General features: G+C 46.8%; 1 protein-coding gene across 2 annotated transcripts in view; it reads left to right on the top strand.

Annotated features, from left to right (window-relative positions):
* GRHL3 (grainyhead like transcription factor 3) overlaps positions 1-18,361 on the top strand; it is a 28,870-nt gene extending 10,509 nt beyond the window's left edge. For both annotated transcript variants that reach the window (XM_069875526.1, XM_069875527.1), the window contains 15 exons: positions 124-310; positions 991-1,052; positions 2,576-2,909; positions 3,212-3,291; positions 5,141-5,294; positions 6,112-6,223; positions 6,967-7,061; positions 8,732-8,890; positions 9,475-9,553; positions 9,956-10,089; positions 10,974-11,008; positions 11,697-11,785; positions 11,928-12,013; positions 13,164-13,228; positions 17,466-18,361. In XM_069875526.1, coding sequence (XP_069731627.1) covers positions 124-310; positions 991-1,052; positions 2,576-2,909; positions 3,212-3,291; positions 5,141-5,294; positions 6,112-6,223; positions 6,967-7,061; positions 8,732-8,890; positions 9,475-9,553; positions 9,956-10,089; positions 10,974-11,008; positions 11,697-11,785; positions 11,928-12,013; positions 13,164-13,228; positions 17,466-17,580 — 1,786 coding nt within the window. In that variant the 3' untranslated portion in view covers positions 17,581-18,361. The remainder of the gene's footprint in view (positions 1-123; positions 311-990; positions 1,053-2,575; positions 2,910-3,211; positions 3,292-5,140; positions 5,295-6,111; positions 6,224-6,966; positions 7,062-8,731; positions 8,891-9,474; positions 9,554-9,955; positions 10,090-10,973; positions 11,009-11,696; positions 11,786-11,927; positions 12,014-13,163; positions 13,229-17,465) is intronic.
* The last annotated feature ends 5,013 nt before the right edge of the window (positions 18,362-23,374 follow it).

Here is a 23,374-nt window from a genome sequence, read left to right as displayed (position 1 = left end):
GGACCAGGAAAGCATCCCTCCTCAATTCCAGCAGTGCCTTTGGGCAACCCTTTGTGCATTCAGCTGGGTGGCATGAAAATTTGTGTGGAAAATCATTCATTCCATTTCCTCTGTCTGGCTCAGTTTTAGATCTGTGCGTCTGATGAAGAATGACACCACGAACTTCCAGAAATTCCCCTATACCAATGAAGATGAAGCCTGGAAAACCTACCTAGAGAACCCCTTGACTGCGGCCACCAAAGCTATGATGAGGGTGAATGGAGATGATGACAGCGTGGCTGCCCTGAGCCTCCTCTATGACTACTACATGGTGCGTTCCCATTGGGCCTGGGCCTCTTGGGGGGAGTTTGTCCCAGAGGAGAAGGTAAAATAACGTGCTCAGCCACCTTCACAGGGTCACCATCTCCCAAACTCTGCGCTGTTTATGCAATGAACCTGGTAACACCCCAAGGCACAGAGTGCCACTATTATCCCCAGTGCATGGATGGCAAACTGAGACACAGAACACCATCAGACTGTAGAGGTAACCAGCACAAGGCAGAAAACGGAACCTGGGTATCTTGAGTCTCAGCCTGGTGGTTTTTTTTGTGTGACAACTTTCATGTTAGAAACAGTAATGCTTTAAGAGACATGGAGCTGGAATAGCTAGGTGTCTTGTAGGCCCTAGCAAGTTTTTTTTTCCAGTGTTGCTGTAGGAAGGGGCTTCAAGAAATGTGGATAAGATTTAGCCTTAATTGAAATTAATAGAACTGATGTTCCCATTCACTTGGTGCTTTTGAAAGTCCTTTCCGGAACAAAATGATGTGGCCTGCCTAATGTTGCCTTGGGAATCCACGTCTAGACCCCGTAAGAGAGCCCATGTCTCCTGTGTCCTCAGCTGGTGTTTTACCTATAGGACTTCACTTGCTGCAAATGCAAGTCTAATTTTGCCTCTAATTTCCATTAATAAAATGTAAAAATAAACAACCTGTTTGTTCTGCCTTGTTCTAGGTCCCAAAGGAGAAGAGAATTCTTCCGTCTGGTGTGATGGGACGCAATGAACTAGGAAAGAGGTTAGCCTCATTCTTTTGCTCTCTATAGCTGTCTAATTCTTCTGCAGCTGCTTGCATGCATGATGGGTCTCTTAGCTTGCATAAAATAGACATCAAAGCACAGTGTTATTAACAACAGTGGAGGTTATTAACCCTGAGACGTATATTAAAATTCTTTAGGCCAGATCCCAAGCAGGTATAAATTGAGCTGCACCCAACTGAGGATCTGTCTAGCTGCATTCAGAGGAGTTGCACAGATCTGCAGCAACTGAAAAATTTGTCTTTATTTCCTACTTTGCTGTAGTTGGAAAGGAGAAAGATATTAAGCATTGGTGGCAAGAAGGGAATGACCGAGTCCTCTTCCATCCTCTAGGCTGATAAGAGTTTCTATTCTGGTTGCTTCCAGTCTCACCGGATTCTCTTTCGTGGCTCCCATTTGTCCTTTGAGGTTCTCAGTTAATTAACTATTAAATTAATGGCCTATTTGCCACTATGAGTTCAATTCCCCTTCCTGAATGCTGTGTACTTTGGTAACCTTTTCTGGTTGTCTGTTTTTAACTACTTGACCGAATAAGCCTCTCGACCAATACTTCATTCCTTCCGTATAGGTAAGCTGAGTTAAGCTGTTTTCTGCTCTCTGAAAGGCCACTGCATACTCGACAGTGGTGTTTCCTATTCACTACGGAAGTTTCAGCACATACCTGAAGGTGAAGCTCTCGAAGCAGAGGGGGCGGGGGCTACTCATTCAGCATTACTTCCCTTTAGGGTAGCTCATTCTGCCAAGAGATGTGGGGGTTGGTTTGTTTTCTGAGCATGGTAATAGGAACAAGAAGCCACCTTTTCCCAGCTCAGCTAGAGCTGCAGAATCAGCAGGGTCACAGAATCACTGTTGTAGAAGGATCCACTTCTTGGGATGCTGCACAAAGGGATGGCTTCCATGTGTGTGAGGAGTGCAGTTTTGTATGTCTCTATCACTTGATAGCTCCTATACTTAGTCTTTTCTGCACTGAAGTCTGGGCCATACAGCTTACCTCCAGTACTGCATCCCTGTCACTTTTTCCACTGATCTCATGCTCACTGGGAGTTTTGCTTCCTAAGCTCCCGGACTCTGTGAATTTGTACAAGAATCAGATTTTCTTAAAAAGACCATTTTAAAAAATCGACTTTAAGTTGTCAATAAGCCCTAAAAAGACTAAGATAAACCATGTAGCAGTTATCTCTTGTATTGTCCCTGCTGCTCTGAATGTTTAATAGCCTAAATAAAAAAAATAATGCACATAGGCCTGTATTCTCTGATTCCTTATCTGCTGAGAACCTCCGTCTCTTGCTGATTGCACTACGAGCTGTGCAGGTGGGTGGAGATCACCCAAAGCCTTGTCAGATCTCCTGTATCAAGCAGGAGATGCACACAGCTGACTCAAGGTCACCTAGCAGCTGCAGTTTGCTTTCCAGCAGCACAGCAAAGCATTTGCCTCTTGCTGTGACAACTTGCTGGGGTTGTCCACCCTCTGCCTTGGTTTAAGACAGGACCCTTTCTCCACCAGGCACTGCCACGGAATGGAGTATGACCCAGAGATTGCATCCTTTGATGGCTCAGCCCATCTCATGAAGCTTTTGTCTGAAAATTTTTCCATGACCCAAGAATATTGTGAGCCACAGAAGAAGAACGGCTTAAGTCTTGAAGGCATCCCTGCTCCTCACAAGCAAGCCACGCTTCCACCAGGCACTAGCAAGCTGGATGCCAGCCCAGACAACTATATGGTCCCTCCAGGGGATGTATATGACAGCTCATTGAACTCCCTCTTCGAGACCATTCCTGTAGCCCCACTGCAGCAGAGGTGGCAGCCAGACAGCACTTTCAAAGAGGATCCCCAGGAGGTCAGACCTGTTAGTGGGTGCATGCTGGCAGTGCAGCCGAGGGGGTTCTACATGAGGCTGGCTCTAGTTTAGTGTTTGATCGTGCTGGAGTCAGTGGGAGCTTTGCTTTTGCATTTAAAGTTTGATGCCATCATTCCTATGGAGTTGTTGGGATTTTTACATTGATTCTGGAAGCAGGGTAAGGCTTTGAAATGAAGGTCTGTGTTTGATCTGTGGCCTCTGTTGTAATATCTGGGAGAAGGTAGATGGACAAAGTACTGTAAGATTCCACTTCTGACTGTTTTGTTTCCACTTGTCTACAGTCGCTACTCTTCAATGATATCCTCAAACCCCAGCCAGAGCCACCTTGTCCCGAGAGTTATGCTACGGATGGTGTTAAGAGGTAACTGCCACTCCATTGTCTCTGGGTTTCCGGTGCACTTGGCTGTATCCCTTTCCATGCCCCAGTGCCAGTCTTGCAACGACCACTGCAAACTTACAGATACCACATTTTTGGAGAGTTGCGTCCCCCTGGTGTCTTAGAAGCAACTTGCTGTTCTATGACTTTTTAGACACAAAGCAGTGATGGATTTTAGTGTTTGTAGTTTGAAGCAGGGATTACAATTTGAAATTATTTGCTGGAAAGGAGTCAAACACAGGCTTAGATTCAAGTTACTACATAAAGATGTGCCAGTTCATGTTTTTATCTTGAGGCCTGTGTGGTTCAGGCTGTATTCTGTTGGCCAAACTGGTGTGAATTCAGTGCCAGCTGCTTCCACTGCTGTGGTCACATCACATCAGCACGTTGACCTGCACGAGGAGAGACATGGCAATGAGGTCTTCCATGTGAGGGTTTCCTGTTCATTACAGCCCCTTCCTGGGGAGCACTGCTTGATTTCTGCCCTACAGGTAGGTCCAGGTGGCTGCATCGTCTTTCCACAAGCTACTTGGGGTGGGATAAATGACAGAGAGAATGAGGATTACAGTCAATGAGGGTGTTAAGTGTCCTCCTCATGTAGGGTCTAGGTTCTCACTTTGGATTTAGCACTGTTAGTCAGCCATGATTTTAAAGGTGCCACTGCCTTTCATTCCTAAAACGTGGGAGATTTCTTCCTCCATTCCACTCCTCTCTCAGGCAGAGCTTTCGTGCTCTGGATACTGCCTTGAACCTCCAAGCAGGTAACACTATTCCACCTCCCACTTTTTATTTGCCTCCTGAGTCACTTGAATCCATGACTCAGCTGTCAGATGTGGAGATTTTCATACGGACAGCAGTTTGCGCTCATGAATGAGAGACTTTGTTTGCTGTTTATTCATGAACTAAATTTCTTGGGCTCTCCTGGCTCTGGATAAGAGGAGCTGCCCAGCCTATCTTCAGGGATGGCATTGCAGGGGAGACAGAGCAGAAAAAGGAGGTGGATTGGTGAATACATAGGAATATGATGATCTTCAAATCCAGGGCACTTGTAGAGTCTGTGTGAAGACTTGTGTACAGGTGGTGGCTTGCACAGATTCCTCACAGAAGAAAGCAATTTGAGCTACAGTGCCATGGTTTGAATGCTCATAGGTTCTAGAGAATGCCCAAGAGCAGGGCTTCCTGAAAATCAAGCTCTTCTTTTAAATTTGCTTGTCAACAGTGACACCTCCCTCTATGTAACACTACAAATCTTTCCTCTAAAGGTTGAATTTGCTGCCCACCAGACTGTGTGTTCGACAAGCTGGGCTGCTAAGTCCATTCTTAAGCACCTGGATAAACAAACAGGTGTCAATGTCCTGCACATCCTCCTGTTTCTACAGGACCCATTAGGACACAGTCTTCCTGGGTTAGCTGTTTATGAGTGTGAATTTGGAGACAGGAATCTGAGTTTAGGATGCTTTAAAAGTCTCATCACAGGTACCTGGTTTTGTTTGTTTTGATTTAGGCTTCTGATTGTGCAATAGTTCTGTAGCCATCCACAGAACAGTACTGGTTACCATAATGTACGGGTATTTTTTAAGCCAAAACCAAAGGGTAACATGAGGTTCTCTGGCAACTGCTGCTCCCCAGGATGTTGGGGAGGATCAGTATCTGCTAGGCTGAGAGGTGCTTATTCACAACTGTAGGGGCATGTGAGATGGGTAATAGGGCAGAGATTCCTCTGTGTACAGTGTCTGCCATCTGTAAGGGTGGAGACTTGCATGTCTCTTGTTTTGCTTTTGGAGTGAAACAGCAGTGTGTGCTTATTCATCACTCTCTCTCTGTTCCATACAAGTGACTTTGAATACACTCTGGGGTCACCCAAAGCCATTCACATAAAATCTGGAGACTCTCCCATGGCCTACCTCAACAAAGGACAGTTCTACCCCATCACGCTGCGGACAGCCGGAGACAGCAAATGTTTACACTTGTCCTCAAATAAAGTTAAGGTAAGAGACAAGCTGACAATTTTGCTTACACATGCTGTAATCAGACATCCAGCAATTGTACTGGCCTGGGAACAGAGCTGAACATGAAGAGTAATGGCTTTGCGGCTCCTGTTGGCTTAAAGCAATGAGTGGGCTGGATTCACTCATAGCAAGATAATCTTCTGAGGCATAGCAACAGCCTTCATGTTACCTGGCAGTTGAAACCTTTCACAGAAAAGTCAGGGATGCCCAAAAGGCCTACCTAGCTGATGGCTCACTCTGGGCCCTGATGGGAAGACTTCTGAGCTGGAGAAAGGCTCTGCATCCGGCTCCTGGGATGTGTGGCTGGGCCTCAGAGACACCCCCCGAGACTAAGCTGAGCTTGAATTCCCAGAAAAAAACCAACCCTGGTCGTCTAGTCCTGGGTGGCATTTAAGGGCTAGACTTTGCTCAAGATTTACAGGACTCCTGAAACCGAGAATGGCTAGAAAAAGACATTTTAGGCTGTGCCAGCCTAATACTTAACTGCAGCACTGCTGATATTCCCCCAGCGCAGGGTCCTTGTATGCCTTGGAGTCAGTGGAAAACTCATGGGCAGCTTGACTAGAGGGCATACAGGGCATCTCAGATTTGCTCCTGGCCCTCTCACTGCCTGCATGCATGACCATGTTCAAATCCTTTCCCTTGCCTGCCTCAGTTTCCCCAGCAATAAAGCATTAATGATGATGCTAAGCTGCCCTTGGGAAGTGCATGGATGCACTGGATGGAAAGAGCAATGCAGGCACCAAGCATTAGCCTGCAATGTATACTAACATGGGATATCCTTGCTGTGTTACAGAGTGTTGTGATGATTGTTTTTGACAATGAAAAAATCCCGACAGAGCAGCTTAAGTTCTGGAAGCACTGGCATTCCCGACAGCCCACGGCCAAGCAGAGAGTCATTGACGTTGGTATGAGCAGAGCTGTTTGATTGTGATGGCTGGGTGGGGTTGATAACTTCTAGCACCCTCCTTTTACTGCATTTCTAATACACAATAACACAGTTGAAGCTCCAGAATCTGGCCTGGGGGAAAGTTGAGGGGAGCAGGCTGAATATGCTGGCTTCTGATTCTTTCTCGCAGAGAAGCTCCTGCAGGTTTAAGATAGTGTTTGCTAGGTGAAGAGACTTGTGCTAGGAGGCCAAGGTACATCAAAGAGCCTCAGTCAGAGAGACAGAAACTGCTAAACTATTTTGGCTCTTACAGATGTGACCTGTGGCCTCTTGGAGTCTAGGAATCTCAGCTAGAAAAGGTTTCAGTACGGCTCATCCTTCTCCACTGCCACCACATAGGCTTTACCGTGTGTTGTGCTGGGCTAGACAGAAGTTTTGTCTGTCCGGCTAGGCGCCTCACTGAGCACCTTATGGCTCAGTGAGACAAACAGTTGTTGAAGTTAGAAGCAATCTACATTGACTCTGCATAACATCACTACTAAAATAGCAGTCATCAGCCAACACCTTTGAGTCATTTCTGGCCTATCCCTTATACATGCGCACTAAGGTTTATCCAGTGGTATCAAAGGTGGCCTCTAGTATATTACAAGGCTTCTTTTAGCATTTAAGTCAGTGAGAGGCAGGCTTTTGGGAAGTGGAAAGCCTAGGGAGCATAACCATTTTTGCAGCTGGAGTGTAAACTGCTTCTCCATTGCCTTTCAGCTGACTGTAAAGAAAACTTCAACACAGTGCAGAACATCGAGGAGTTAGCCTACAATGCACTATCCTTTGTGTGGAACATCCACGAAGAAGCAAAGGTACAAAATGATTGTGGAAGGTAAATAGGAAGCCTTGGTCCACAGCAAGGCCCAGGCATGCACCTCCCTCTTCTCAGCTGAAAGACAGGGAGAGTTTAAAATCTAAACAATTCCATTCCAGTGGCCCCAAGTAGTGTTTGTCTGCCAGGGCAGTGAGGAAGGATACCGCGTTTCTCTGTATGTTTAAGCATTGCCATTAGCTAATAAACACTCTGGGTACACCTGAAACTGTCTCAGAGATGGTTTTTTAGGACTGATGCATAACTCCAAAGAGAGCCTTTTGCAGCAGACAGCCTAGATCAGGGCTCTGCTCACATGTAGGTGAAACCGATTTGAATAAGTCACAGCTTAGGGAACAAAGACCCTCCTATCAAGACGGCATTTTAGTGCAGAAATGACTGGCCACACTTCTGTACCTTGTGCGATGTGGAAAGGAGCCAGGCAGGTTACAAGATCCCTTTTGACCCTAAAATCTGTAAAGCTTTTATCAACACCTTTCTAGCTCAGCTGTCTCTTCTGCATCTCTTGAGAGTCTCTCATTAACGCTTTGTATCTAGTGTGGATTGAAAGGAGCGTATTAGAAAAGATGAAGTGACTAAGACAAAAAGAAAAGCATAAATACCTCATCTCTCTGAAGCTGGTAGCTTGGGAAAACTCTGGTTTGCTTTGAGATCTCAATAAGCCCTTCTTTTAGCCCAAAGGCGACCTTGGTCTTTTAAAATCCAAGAGGTTAACAAATGTCTTCAAGGCAAAGTTGTCAGAAATGGAAATATGTCAGGTATGTGGCAAGCCCTTGGGGGCACCCCAGCAAAACTGGATTTAACTCTTAGCAGAAACTCTGTACCTGCACTGTCCTGGGGCAGGTAAAGGTGAGACTTCAGAGAGCTACAAGGACTGGGAGCCGCGACAGGAGGGGTCATGTATTTGCATCTGTAGCACCTGTTACTTCTGTTCTTGCAATTAAACTTCACATCACAGTTAAGTGGTTTTCTTTTCTATATATAGGTACTGACTAGATCTGATGTTAGGTTTCAGAGCTGAACTCCTCAGCCAGAGCCCTGCTGAGGGTGCTGTGGGAGCTTTACCAGATGCAAATCTGACCCCAGAATCCAGGAGAAATTTCAAGGTCACAAAAAATGAGTTGGTAATTTGGGGACACAATGTGGATTATATCTGTGCTCAGCTTTTCTTCACGTATTTCCACTGGAGGTAACTCCATCCTAGTAATAAAGGACACCAGCGTGGGATGAGTATTTATTTAACTAGCAGCAATGATTTGTAATTCCTGAAGCTGTAGTCTATTGCTCCTCCCTTCCTCCAGGGCATTGGTGTCTGGGGGTCCCTTGTTCAAATGGAAGGTCAGAAATATCAATGAGAACATCCCCAGGCAGACTTTGCATCTGATCTGCTTACCTGAGCTGATGGGAGTTGATAGCCTGTTAATAAAGAGACATAAAGCTGCAGTAGGAGTTGAGGAGGGGACTGTGGCCAGGAAGGACTGATGGTTGCACTCATTTGGGAAATGAATAGCTCACATGCTTGGCTGATGCTGGGAGGGTTGGAAGGATGTCTCAATACCTGCTTTTGTTCCTGTCCACCGCTCTCATTGCTGCTGGTGAATCGTGTTTTCAGTGCCAGCAAGCCGTATCAATCTCCGTTCCTGTTTGCAGGTGTTTATTGGAGTGAATTGCCTGAGTACTGACTTCTCCTCCCAGAAAGGAGTGAAAGGTGTCCCGCTTAACCTCCAGATAGACACTTACGACTACGGCAATGGAACCAGCCAGCTGGTGCACCGTGCTGTCTGCCAGATCAAGATATTCTGCGATAAGGTATCACTGCTTTTCCTCCAGGCTGTCTGAGAGGGATTTTGAACTGATGGCCAGTGACTCCAGAAGGAAAACCGGAGAGTCTGTGAGAGTTTAGAACAGCCTAGAGGTCAGGACTGAGGAACAGAGATGGCTAGCCCCCTCAGCTGTGGGGGACGGGACAGCAGGGATGTCTCTGCACTGCTGAGGCCTTTGTAGTACAGAGTAACTAGAAAGTTTTCCCTGTATCAGACCTACCTGGGATTGTCTCTCATACTAAACTCTATCTTTGACAAGTCTCTAAATAGCAGAAGAGATGAGAATATCTTTGGGGTTCTTCCCCAGCCTCAGATATCAGCCCATTGAAAAATTCCTCACAGCTATTTTATTCTGCATTTTTCATCTTTAGAAGGAAATATTGATTTTGTTTTTTAATTTGTAAGTATCAGAAAGTTCTGGATGGCCTGTAGACGTTCTCCGAGATCAACGCTTTTTAATAAAGGCTGCCTTTACCTTAATGTGCTTATCTCCCAGAGGTGGCCAGTAAACCCTGTCTTGCTAATGTTAAAACTCTCAATGTCCTAATTTTTGCCTTATCTTCACCACAGGGAGCAGAGAGGAAAATGCGGGATGATGAAAGGAAACAGTTCAGAAGGAAAGGAAAATGCCTGGATTCCAATAACAATGGTCAGTGATAATGTTTGTTACCTGATCTGAAGCGTGCTGAAATCCATGTAGGCCTGTCCATTAACTTCTGCGAGATCTGGCCCTCGTTATTTCCAAGCCTGATGAAATCAGCACCTTTCAGAAATAGCTTGTCAGTCAGGTCCTCTCCTGCTCTCCTACCGAGACTCTCAAAGACTTTTATTAATACTAGCCAACCTTTCTGAATTGTCTCGGGGTCTTGGCAGGGCACCTTCCCTAGGGCAGACAGTGCCGTGCAATGTCTGAAGACCTGGTTCTCTGGGGTCCTGGCTTTTTTCTAGTACTTCTGTTGTGAGGCCTTGGGCAGGTGCCTTCCCGTTTATGCGTGTAGTTGCCTCCTAAATTGCCATCTGAACTGAGATGAACTGGTCTTTCCATCTGTAGGTCTGAAAGGCTGTTTGCTCTCTGGCTTCAGAGGGAATGAAATCACGTTCCTGAGGCCAGAGACTGACCTCGAAACCCAGCCAGTCCTGTTTATCCCCAACGTCCATTTTTCAAACCTGCAGAGGTGTGGCACGGTAAGTCCCTTCAAGAAACAACCAACCTGTTGCCCTCATCTGTCACCCCCATCATTTCCAAACTGATCAGTCCCCCAGACATGACTTGTGTTGTGTAAGGAAGCAAAACCAAACCACAATTCTTACGTGGAAATGTGGTGAACTTGAAGATGTAGCGGTCGGAGAAGCCTAGATAGTCATGCAACAGTGATGGGCAAGATAACCTTTCCAGGTTCCTTCCAGACAGATATTCCTGTGGTTTACAGGCATCATCTGCAGCTTCCTCAGAGGACTGGTATAGTAACAAAAATATCAGCAGAAAATAAACTGTAGAAAAATGCAACCATATCAGTCCTTGCATATGTGGGACATCTCTCGCTTGTCCTCTACCCTTCTCTATCCTCTTGAGCCTGAGAAAACCTAGAACCAGCGTCCTTCAGAGGTCATCAAGTGTTCCTTCAAGAAACTACTGTCTCAGTTTGTAAAAAAGGGGGAAAAGCCAACTGTGACAATACTGTAGAATCCTGTTTCAGTGGCTGCTGTACCGATGCATCAGCATCAAAACCACGGACTAAAAGAATCTGGTTTACAACCAAAGAACTCACTGAGGACCTTGGTCCCTGATCCCAAGCAAGTTAAGAGATTTGATCTGCTTTTGGTCTACCTAGATATGGGTTCAAGTCTCTTCTAGGCAGAGGACAATCCAGATAGGTTCTTTATATGAAATTTTGTTTAATGTAAGAAACGCATACAGATGTTTGGGTTTAATTGCTTAGGCAAAATTATGGACTGGGAGGAGGGAAATCATATTTAAAATGTGCCCAGTTGCCTTCTCCCTAGTTTAACTGGCACACAATGATACTGTGCAAACTAAAAAAAAATCGATGTTTTCTTTCTGTTTCAAGGTGCTCTCCCCTGCTGTTCCCAACTCTGCAAACAGGTAAGGATGAAGCAATTTGTATTTTCTGTCCGTCAGCTGCTCTCTTTCTTTGGACATGTCATGGTTGTCTGACATGCATAGGCAGTATATAGGTCAATAATAACACAGCACAGTGCCTCTCTGATGTCCTGAGTGTCAAAATATGTGTTAAACTTTGGCCTAGAATGTACTTAAGGGATGCACCAATGCAGATACGTTTCTTCCACTATCAATGAGCCACTCCAGCATGAGTCTGGTCCTTGACTGTCCTGCTATTCTTATGGAGGCGGTTTCTGAAAAAGAGGTGATGATGGTCACAGAACTATCACTGAAGGGTTCTGGTAACCAGAGGCCGATACTGCTGTAAAATAAACTGGGGTGAAGTAGAAATCACGCTTGTAATGTGTCTAGAGTAGGGAGAGCCCATATTTACCCTAGGCTTGATCACTGTCTAGTGTCATGAAGGTGCAAAAGGCTTTTGTTTATTTATGATGTAATACCAAAACCGCTGCCTGCACTCACTGCTGTCCCTATATGTGTTAGGCAAAATTCTGATGGACACTCTGCTGCCGTAATTACGGAATAGATATTTAATTGCTGGATGTTTGTTGGAGTAGTCGGTTTCTCAATCAAAAGTCGAATTCCTGGAATTGTTTTGTTTGCTGCTGTTGTTCTGTCCTGTTGAGCATATAGTATTCCTTTTTTTTAGGCTGCCCTTGAAACGGAGTGGTGTCTCATTCGCAGATGAGTTTGACACGATACCTCCAAAGCAAACCAAGGAAGAAGATCCTCAGAGAGGTAATTCCTGGAATGGGAACTCTTCTTGAATGTGGTGTCTCATTTGACCCAAGTAACCCTGGATCTTGAATTACATGAGGCCATATTGCTCTGAGAACGTGGTATAGAGCCATCATTCTGTGCTGTGCTTTATCTCTTTCAGTCTTGTTGTACGTGCGAAGGGAATCTGAGGAAGTGTTTGACGCTCTCATGTTGAAGACACCAGATCTTCAGGGCCTCAGAACAGCTGTAAGTGTTATCCACAAACTGCGGCGCATGAGCAAACTACAAATAAAAGGATGCTGATTCTTGGCATAGGGGACGCTGGATATGACTGCTTATATCTCATGTATGCTTTCTTTTGAGAATGGAGATGGAAATAGTGAGTAGCAGGTTAAGTCTGCACACAGCTCCTGGCATGAACAGTGTGTTGTTAATGCTGCGGTGTGGAGTAGCACACTGTAAGGCAAGATGTTTTGTTCAGAACATAATGTGAGTCTCCACTTGTGACAGTGCAATCATATTTTCCATTGTAAAACACCCTTTCCATCCTCAAGGCTGTAGATGTGCAATCTGAAGCCAATTCTGGCCTCACACTGGAATTCCCTGTGTTGGGTTTGAGAAGCATAAAGACACATTTCTGTGATGATTATCGGTAGCATCTCTGATAATCCACCTCGCTTTGGGGTTTGCTGGGAAGGAAACAAACAATAAACCTCCCAGATTTGGGATGGATTTATGGCTACACTTTAAGCTCTGTTGGTTTTACAAAGTTCTAAAAATGAAGAGTTTGGAAAATGTCAGGACAGTGAATTCTTTGCCATCTTCTCTCCCCCCACCTCCCACCCCCAACAGCAAAAAATCTCTCCATAAAATACTTGTGAAAAAACTCCAGAACACCCCTGCCACCCTAAAACTGTAACTGTACTTGCCTGGGAAGGCTCTGCAGGAAAGCTTTGAAGTTTGGCTTAAAACCTACGCAAAAGCTGCAGTCAGACGCATCCACAGTTACACACTTTCTGTGGTGTCTCTCACCTTTGGATGCATCAGCAAATGAAGAGCTCAGCGCTTTCTCTGCCCAGCAGGGTAAAGCATCAAGCCCCAAACAGGCCAGGGAATGAGAGAAAGAAAGTGAAGATTATTCCCCAAGATTCTTGACCTGGCAGTAGCTGTCAAAAAGAGAACCAAAGCTGAGCTGCAGCTTGCCCATTTGCCCACTGCAAGACATAGATGTGTTCAAATTGTCCCTATCCAGATCATTGCTTTGTCACTTTCTTCTTGAGTAAAAGGGAGGGGGTATCCTTTGCTGCTGAATAGACCCAGCTCAGGGTTATCTTTGACTTTTATCATAGGAATTTCATTTTACAAGTACAAAGAATTGCCATGTTTTCTCTCACAGATTTCAGAAAAATATGGGCTTCCTGAAGAAAGCATTTATAAAGTCTACAAAAAGTGCAAAAGAGGGTAAGCTAATCTCTCATCTGCTTTTATGCTGTTCCTCTAAAACCCCATTCTCCTTGGTACCTTGCCATAGGCTGAAGTAGAATTTTAACAAGATAATAAAAAGTAAAGCCATGCGAGGTCTGTGCTATTTGGTGCATATAAAACTCAGATCTTTCTGAACTTTAAAGATTTGGGATAATGCTTGTTTGTATTATATTTGTTTGGAGTGTAAAATCTCCCAAGGAAAGGAAGTTGGGTGAAGGAGGAATTGTTTAGATAATTTAATGACTGATCCTTTGCGTCTCAGCCTGAAAGTCTGAGGATATGGAAAACTTATCTTACTGCCATCAGAGAGTTATAAATGTTTGCTTCTCCAAACCAAAGTGTCCTGGCTCAGCAGGAGACTATACCAGCTCAATAAGAGCATGGGCAGTCCCTGTGGAGAAGAGGGGAGATCTGAAAGGGGGTTTCTTTTCCCAGCTGTGTCATCTGGTTCCCAGACCAAGGAGGTCAATAGGAAACTTCACACTCACTTGGGAGGTGATGGATCAAGCCCTTCTGGGCACTAGTGACTCTTGTGCAGCCCCTGTACAGAAATGCAGGTCTCACTTGACACTTCCTAGGCACTTCTGAGAGACAGGTATAGCTCTGCAGGGATGTCAGGTGAGGTTTGCAGTAAATGTGAAATGGCTTCTCAAGTGATTTCAGCATGGTGTTTATTAGTGACTGATCCATGTGGATCTCACCCATGGCTGAGAGGAAATGGTGCTGATTTGCATGAGCTGGGGACAAGCTGCTGAGTCTTCCCTGGGAGGCACCAACCTTGACGTGGAGCCGGGCGCTACTTTCTGAATTTTTTTTCTGGACTAAGACCTCCATCAGGGTTATCCCTTCTCTGGCAGTGAGTTCTTAGTCGAGCTGATGGAAAGGGAACAACTCATAAGCTCCCAAGCTTACTTTCATAAAGCTAAATACAGAGCCCTTCTTGCAGAGCGAGCAAGATACAATCAGGCTTTGGAAGCAGCAGTGGCTACCTGCAAGATGAACTCGTTGTTGCTGGCCCTGCTGCAGAGTTTGAGCATGGGGAGAGACGGGGAGAAAAGCAAGGTCCCGCATTATGCAGTCCTGCTGTTCTCACTAAGAGAGGGCTTTGCATAGGAAAACAAGGAAGCTCTGCTTCTGCATTTGCTTTCTGGTAACAGTGAGATGAGAAAGTCCTAAAGCTCCTTGGATGTGGTCTTCCAGCTCATTTGGTGTAACCATAACTTGATCCCCATGGGCCTCAGCCTGTTTGCTTCAAGGCAAGCAGAGCGCAAATGAGTCTTAGAGGCAGCTGCAGGGTGGGAGTGGGGAGAGGTAGTGGTTACTCCTTCCGGCTGTGATATGGGTGTCACTGAACTGGGAAGCTGTTACAACCCTCTCACCTCTAAATCCACAACTGAGCTACATTTCCCCATTTAGAAGGGGTTTTAGATATGGTCCTAATTTTAAGATGATGGTTAGGCCATAGTGAGGTATCTGAATTTGTCAGGAGGCTCTTCTATCTGTTCCTGACCTCAGGGTCCTCAGCGCTGTCAGGTGCTGCTCATCCACTAGCCCCAGAAATGGAAATAGTCTCCCCAAAGAAAAAGAGCAACACCGGCAGCCTGAAGAGCAGTGTTGTCCCATACTCCTTCAGTCAGAGTTTGATCTTGAAGCAGAACAGCTGCGAAGGACAAGGCTGGTCAGTTTATTATTACAGCTTTAGGACTGAGGCAAAACTGAGGTGTGTCAGCTGTGGTGGTGGCTTGTTACATTGCCGTCACAGGTCATTAGACTGTCATCAGACAACAGCTCCTCTCTGGTAACTCCAGCTTGGGCTGGAGCGTTCTGAGCCAGCTGACTGTGTGCATCTGCCCCGTAAGAGAGATCCAAGTGCTGAGGAGCTTACAGGTGGACCAGGAAATGGCACTGCTTCAGGGAAGAGGCCTTTGTTTTGCTTTGATTTTGTTCATTACTTGATCTGATAAGTAGTGAGTGTTGTTTAATAATGACTGGGAGGTCATTATTAAATTACATGGGCAGATGTGCTTTCTATTTCCTCCCTAAAATGGCGGAGCCAAGTGGTATCTGCTTAAAAGAAATGGCAACACAAGGAAATTAGAAAAAAAAATATTTGACACCTCGTTTAATGGAAGCCGGACATGACCAATGTCATCGGCTACTGCCAGTGTGGGGTGCATACAAGATTTTCTCCAATCTACTAGATGGCAGACACTGTTTCTTCCTCCCGCAGATTTAATTTTCTGAGTAATTTTATCCTATGGCTCCATCCTAAACAGTCCTCTCCTAGTAATTACAGCTTAAGGGTCAGGTCTTCAGCTGGTGTAAACGTGTGCAGCTCAGTGGTACCATCTGGATTTACAGCAGTGAGGAGCTACCCTTAGCCATGGGCCACCTTAGCATGATGAGCTCATTCAGATGAACTCAGTCTCAGGGTGACTCAGGAGCAATAATAAGAGATTTCATATGTTGGTGAGGTTTGGTCTAGAAAAGCAATACGGGACTCAGATTCCTAATCAACACTCCCTTGAATCTTCTGTGGTTGAGAAATTAGATGGAAGCATGGTAGGGAGAGGCACAGGTGACTTCTCTGGCTTCCCGCATTCAGATAGCCAGAGGTAATTGGAGCAGCTCTGTTGCGAGGGTTTTTGTGACAACCCACCCCATGGTATCCGTGCTGTCTCTTTGGGTCGCTGTCGGAGGCCAGAATCCCTGGGACCCAGGAACAGGGGAGGTGGGCCCTCTGCCCCCCGGCACCACTCCTGTTCGGTGCCAGGAGGTGAGATGCAGCCCTGAAGGTTGTAATTCATCAGAAAGACCCCTGGACAGTTTCAGACCCTTTGTCTCAGCCTCCCCCTGTGTGGGGTTGGATGCCTTCCGTGACTGTGCCGTGACAGCATGAATAGCCTGTTGGTAAAGTGTTCTGTGCAGTGCTGAAAGGCAGCGCTGTGTTGAGTCCTGGGACAAAGCTGACACTGGAACAGACTGGACAGTTTGGGCACACTGGGCTGGGGCTGTGACTGTGACAAGCCTGCCTGTAGGTGCTGTGATCAGATGGGCAGGAGATAGTCACTGCAACCTGCTGTGGTGCATTAACTGCCAAGGCATTCCCTGGAGGGACACCGGGCCCAATGCACGTGCTTGTTAAGACTGTTAGATGCTCAGCCTTTTCTTTTTCTTATTTTTAATTTTGGCTTGTGGAGTATTGCACTATTAATGCTATTACGCCATTAATGACCCCAGCAGGAACCTGGAGAGGATGTGCTTTCTGCAATGAAAGATAGTTTCCTCCAAACAGTTACAAATTTCACATCTGATTTATGGGAACCCAGTGGGGTGATGCAAAGCTGCCCCCATTACTTCCATTACAATAATGAGGGGCTCTTGCCTGGCACAGAACCACAGCTTCAGGTTTAAATCAGCTGTTGAAATGTTTCCATCTCCCCGTGTCTCCATGTAATCCGTTCCAGGTCAGAGAACCTGTGTGTTCTGCAGCAAGGTTGGAGGTGCCCCCTTGAGCACGGGGAGGGATCTGCCAGCGGCTGGCCCAGCTGGCTGCCTACACTTGGCCTGCCTTGTGTGCGTTTTCCTTGCAGAATGGGCTCCCAGGCAATGCTCAGGGCACGTCTGCATGGGAGGTTGTTCTGGAACAGGAGAAAGGCGTCCTATTCCAAACCACTACCATCTTAGTCTCAGAGCAGTTTCAGCTTGCTCAGAATAATGCACCCCTAAAAGCACCCAGGCAAGAAGTGAGGAGTGAGCAATTCTGCTCTGAATTCACACCCTGCTGTAATTCAGATTAATTTGCCTGTGTAGCAAGTGCCTAGGCATGTCAAGGGTGGAATTGCAAAAAGCTCTGCAAGATGTTTCTTTGTGTTGTACTATGGCTTTAATTAGAGGGGCTGAGCCCCTCCAGATAGATTCAGTGGCCACCGCAGTGCCTTCTTGTGCCTGCTGTGACTTGGAGCAGCCTGGCAGCGGCCAACTCACCTGGCTGGCTGGCAGTGAGGAGCACAGCCATGATAATGCAACACTGATCAGTAACAGGGCAGTAAAGGCAACTTCTAACGGGGATGTTGTGTGGAGACATTTCAGAGAGTGTCACCCTGTGCCATTAGGCTTTGTCAGTGATGCTATTCCCAACTCCCCCTGCTAAGATGCTCCGCAAACCTTTTGATGTGCTGCATCTGAGCCAGACGTTCTCCCTCTCCTGCAGGATCCTGGTGAACATGGACAACAACATCATCCAGCACTACAGCAACCACATGGCCTTTCTCTTGGACATGGTGGAAGCAGAAGACAAATTCCAGATTATCCTCAAGGAGCTATAAGGAGCCTCAGGCAGCACTTACTGGGATTTCTCTCAAAGCTGGCAAGTTTGACCCAGCAGAACTCAGTGCCTCAACTTGTTGCCTTTACTTGAATACACTGCCTCTGGGAAGAGCCTCAGCCTTATGCTGCTGGGCCAGAGGCTGCTTTGAAGATCTGTTATCGATGTGAACATGGAACTCTTCTCCGTTGACTTTATTATTATTATTATTATTTTTATTTTATTTTATTCCCTTCTGGCGATGGGCCTGACCTTCTGTTTCATAGCTGGGAACGTGCAGCCAGCTAACACAACATGGCTGTCGGAGCCTGGGCAAAGGCAGGGGCTGCCTTTGCTCAGTGTTTGCCTTGGCCCGTGACTGATCCAGCCCTGGGTATTGGCTTTCTCCCAAACCATCAGTCATGCAGAACCTTCACACCATTTCCACCAGGGCTGAGCCCAGCTCTGAGCTTCTCTCTGTCCACACAGACTTTCACAGATGCATGTAAAACTTGCTGTTGAACGGACACTGCCTGCTCCCATGCCCCTCCCACCTTGCCACATCTCTGATTGTAAATACCACAAAGGCCTCCATAGCCCTTGTTTATACATTTCTGATGTATGGTTCCTTTTATATTTTATATATGGATAAACATGTATTGTTTTATATTTGACTCAGTACAGTGACACAGAGCATTTCAAACACAGGCTGCTTCACATTTATCTGTGAACTACTTTTGTAACTGTGTTGTTGGTTTTGTTGTTTTGAATATTCTGTAGTAATAAAGGTTCAAAAGCAGAAAAGCAAACTGTTTTCACCCAGCTCTGGAGGTTGGAGTTAAGAAGGGCTGTGCCAGAGCTGGGGCAGGGAGATGACTGGAGAGGCATAGAAAGGACTCAAGGCTGATTTTGCACGGCATACTGTTTGACAGCACAAGGAGTTTGTCCGTTTGAATGATCTCCATGCAGGGGTGAGAGACAGCAAGCACTGCCACTCTGCTCACATCTTCAGCAACTGCTTCCACCAGTGCAGCAGAGCAGCGCATGGTCTCCTTCTGAACCTGCACACCAAGCTCTCCGTCCCAGCCCATCCCAGCAGAGCAGCTCTACTGCCTCTGGAGTAGGTTTACCACTGGAGGGGGTTTGAAATGTTCAAATACATCAGGCTGCTGAATGCTGGATTACTCGAGTGTTATCACAATGAGGAGGCCTCTAAGATGAGGCTAAGATAAATTTGAAGGTCTACCAACACATGAAGATCTCTCCAAGCACTCTACGCTCCTTCTTCGTATCATAAACTCCTCCTTCAGCGAGATTTCTCTGACTCATGTTAGTTCTGTAAGGCCATGCCTGCAGTCTTGGCGTGGCAGAATTTCAGCACCAGTTAAAAATGGGCACACCAGGAATTCTCCAATGCTTAACTTTCACGACTGTGAATCCTACAGATTCACTCCTCACCCTGATGTATCAGGCAGATACAGGGGCTCTGGGAGCGGTCTGCCACAGGATTCCATGTGCAAGGCACCCTACCAGCACTGCCTCCACAGGGCTCAGCCCGGGGAGGGGAAACCCATCTTGCCTGACCGCGTGGACAAGTGCCAGCTGCTCAGGTAAGAAAAGAGGTTTCTTGCTGCCTGTAGGGGAGAAAGCATCCTCTTAGAGACAAGGGGGTCAGTGGTTCAGGGGAAGTACTTTGTCCTCCACGCCCTTGGAGAGGCCTGAACACAAGGAATCGGTAGGAACAGCTGATGGACAGAGCTGGGGGTGCCCCAATGGCTTGTGCTAGGTTTCTGCATGGTGCCAGTGCTCTCCCCCTTGAGCTGTCATTGCTGTGGTGGTGGCTGGGGCCTTGGGGACACCGCTGGTAGTAGAGGCGGCTTGCTCTGCCTGCAGTCTGGGGGGATTTTTGTGCACACATCATCATGAGCTCCTGGTGACCTTTCATCCCTCAGTTGCTCTAAAAGTCTGATTTTTTTGGCCTTACCAGTGCAAACACAGCATTGCCTGTCTGATGCCTTTCTTGGTTACAACAGTCTAACCCATTAATTCTAGTAGTGTTACTCCTGGTTTACAATAGCAAAAGCTATATCAGTGGCTGCTTCAGGTTCCCAGCAGAACAGATGAGTTTTGCTGCATTTTACAGTGGGCCCTTTTATACAGGCTACGAACCTGTCCTAAGTTTTGTTGGGTGAGAACTGCCCTGGCTGGAGCTGTGCATGTCTGCACTGTGCAAATGACTCCACCCCCTGCATTCTGTTCACGGGATGGAGGTAGAGAACCAGGCACTTCTGCTGTTCAGGTTCTGGGTAACCCTTTGTCAGGTTTTAAATCACTGTAACTCTGCTGCGTGCAGGGAAATGCCGGTTGATTCATGCCAGTGTAAGAGCAGACACCGTTGCCGCCCCCTGCCACTCCTTCTGAGGTTGGGTGTTTTGCTGACTGGCTCAGTATCGTTCATCACTTCTAGCAAAGGCAAGTTGCTATAGAGGTTGCATAAAGCAGAGCTCCCAAATATGTGAAAGCATTCTTGACTCTTTGCCCGGAGCCCACCAGTTCCTTTTGAAGATTAAGATATGAGTGATGAAGGAGATTCACCTCTGAGTGAACAAAGGTCATGTGAAAGTATGAACTTACTTGCATTTTGCAAAGGGTTCACATTGAAAAATGGGAGCAGCTTCCTCTGGAGCGGGATCCACTCTGGGCTGTTGACAGCTGGTTTGTGCTGACTCAAGTCAGAAATGCTGAAGTCCACTGGCTTGTAAAAGGTACCTGGCAAAGGGTGTTGGGGCACACGCATCCTATACTGTGGAGTTGTGACACATACTTTGCACAGGCACCGGTTGCTTCTGCTGTATCAAGGCCAGATGCTGTGCAGTAAACCCAGAGTCCATCACTGAGTAAGCAAGCGGCAAAGGTGCAGGCTTTGCCTGCATTGCCCTTCCTGTACATTTCTGCCTTGATAAGGAAGGACTCCCCCCTCAGGTAATATCCCCCATGGGTACAGTCAGTCTCTATGGTCAGCACTTGCTTTCTCTTCGGTTTATTAGATGAAAGCACCAGGAAAAGTCTTTTTGCAGCTCCCATTAGCTGCAGTAATTATTTGACTTCTACAAAACTGGAAACTTTCAATCACCTTTGGTTAATGATCACCTTCCAATATACAGTACCAAGTGCTGGTAATTAGCTGCAGAACTGTCAGCCAGCCAACTGTGGCAGGCCAAGGACAGGATTGCTTACTGTGAGTTAGCATCTGCTAAGGAGTTGGATTGAAGTCCCGTTTGAGGAACCCTGCTCTGGTGTCCGGGTTCTACTGCGTACAGTTGCTGGGAGCCACTTCCTACTGTACCAGTAGATGCAGGAACACTCCAATGAGTGCTCTGGGCAAATAATTGCCTGCAATGACAGAGCTGCGTGAAAGAAGAGAAACACAGCAGCTTGTGAGCGGAGTTGTACCTACAGCTACCAGCCTACAGCTTCCCGCTCTTTTTACAAAACCCTTGTTATGGCTGCTGAGAGATGTAGTAAAGATATGCCTGCTGGGTAAGAAGAACCGTGGGCTTTCCCATGTTCTCATTCTTTTCCACGGCCAGGAATTTATTGTTGATCTTAATCTTAGGTCAGGCAATGTCCCTGAATGGTGACAATAAACTTACTTGAACAATCTGCTGATAGGCAGATTTATTTGTCCTCTCATAAGGATACCAAGGGGGAGGAGGGCTTAGGAAAAAGGAGTTCCCTTTCATGCCTTTCAATCTCTTTGACAGAAGCAGTAGGAGGGAATACATGGGAATGGTGGTTCTGGCTTGAAGGAAGTAATCGAAACTTTTACAAGCCTCTCTCTGTTTAATACAGAGTTTTGTCCCAGAGCTTTGACAGCTTGGGACACTGCTTTCTTATTTCTCTCATTTTTTCTTCAAATCTTTGTCAACTTGCAGCTGTCACTATCTCAAAAGCAGATCCCCCAGTTACTAGACAGTAGTTCCTTTTCACCTGAGAGCCAGGGCCATATAAAGACTGCAGGATCTGGCCTTCTTTTTCTTCTCAGATGTCTCTTTGTCTATAGTCATAAATTATCAGACGCTGCCATCTTTTAAATAAATAGCTTCCTGTTCGGCTTCTTGTAGGTTAGATACTATCTCCTGCAGTAAATCATGAGTCAGTGATTAATTCAAGAAGGTCGTTCCCAGAAGCAAATTTTTACAATGTTAAAAATAATATGATGCGAATCCATTATTGTATAATATAGAAAATAATTATGGTCTGCAAACTAGTTTAATCAACTCAGAACATGCTGGGGCAGATCTCAGTCACAGCAAGTCATTATAAGAAAGTTCAGTCTTAGCATATAGGTTGTATGAGCAGATACCATTACACCGCGTCAGCTGAGGCTCAGTAACCCCTCTGGAGCCACCCAGGACCCCTGTAGAGCCCCCTGGGACCCCTTTAGGACCTTCCAGGACCCCTCAAGGACCCCCAGGAGCCCTCTGGAGACACCCAGGATCCCTTGGGAGCCCCATGGGACCCATTTAAGCCTTTCCAGGACCCTTCTAGGACCCCCAGGACCCCACTGGAGTCCCCTGGGACCATTTAGGATCCCAAGGACCCCTCCAGAGACCATCAGGACCCCTCTAGAGATCTTCTTGACCCTTCCAAAGGCACCCAGACCTATCTAGAGCCCCTGAATGCCCATCTAAGGCCCTCAGAACCCCTGTAGGGACCCCCAACACCCCTCTACAGCCCCCTAGGACCCTTCTAGTACACCTAGAGGCCCCTGGGACCCTTTTAAGGCATTCCAGGACCCTTCTAGGACTCCCAGGACCCCTCTAGAAACCACCACAACGCTTCTAAAGGCACCCAGACCTACCTAGATCCCCCAAATAACCATCTAAGGCCCTCAGAACCCCTGTAGGGACCCTCAGCACCCCTCTGTAGCCCACTAGGACCCTTCTAGGACCCCCAAGACTCCTCTAGAGCCCCTGGGACCCCTTTAAAGCATTCCAGGACCCTTTTAGGACTCCCAGAGCCCCTTTGAGGACTCCCAGGACCCTTCTAAAGGCACCCAGACCTATCTAGAGCCCCCGAGTACCCACCTAGGGCTCACCAGACCCCTTTAGTGACCCCCAGAAGACCTCTAGTGCCTCCTGCGACCCCTTTAGGGCCTTCTAGGACCCTTTTAGACTACCAGTACCCCTCTAGAGCACCGTGGGGTTATTTTAAGGCCTTCCAGAACCCCTCCCGGACCCCTAGGGCCCCTCAAGAACCCCCTGGGATCTCTCTAAGGCCTTCTAGGACCCCAAGGACCCCCCTAGAAACCCGCCAGCGGGTGACTCAACCGTGCTGCTGCAGCCCGAGCCGTCCAACCCTGCTCTCTGCTGCCACCGAGTGGCCGAAAGGCGGTCCTGCTGCCCGGGTGTCCGCACGGTGGAGCGAGAGAGTCACTGGGGGACTTCAATATGACGTGTTGGTGGCTTAATGAAAGTTTTTTATGTAAGTAGCACGCTCAGGCTCGATTTAAATTGTATAAGTTAACTGCATATAAATTTGTGGGAATGTATGCTGGCCTAACGATGTGGCCTTATCAGGTTGTTAGGGAGAAGTTTGGAATACATCAAGGTCGAGAAGCAGCTACAGCGTGAGAACAAGAAGGCCGTCTATGTGCAAGATTACTTATACAAAAACTACTAGGGGAAACTTTGGGCTTTAGCCAAGCATTATGTAAACACTAGACAAGATAGCAGAAAAGTACAAAATGCTTGCTTGCTTGCTAATAAACAACTTGATTTCCAATCATATTGATTGTGATCTTGCCCGGGGTA

The sequence above is a fragment of the Phaenicophaeus curvirostris genome, chromosome 23, assembly GCF_032191515.1.
Source record: "Phaenicophaeus curvirostris isolate KB17595 chromosome 23, BPBGC_Pcur_1.0, whole genome shotgun sequence".
Classification (NCBI taxonomy): Eukaryota; Metazoa; Chordata; class Aves; order Cuculiformes; family Cuculidae; genus Phaenicophaeus; species Phaenicophaeus curvirostris.
Note: the sequence above shows the minus strand (reverse complement) of the source record. Positions and strands in the feature narration are given on the sequence as shown.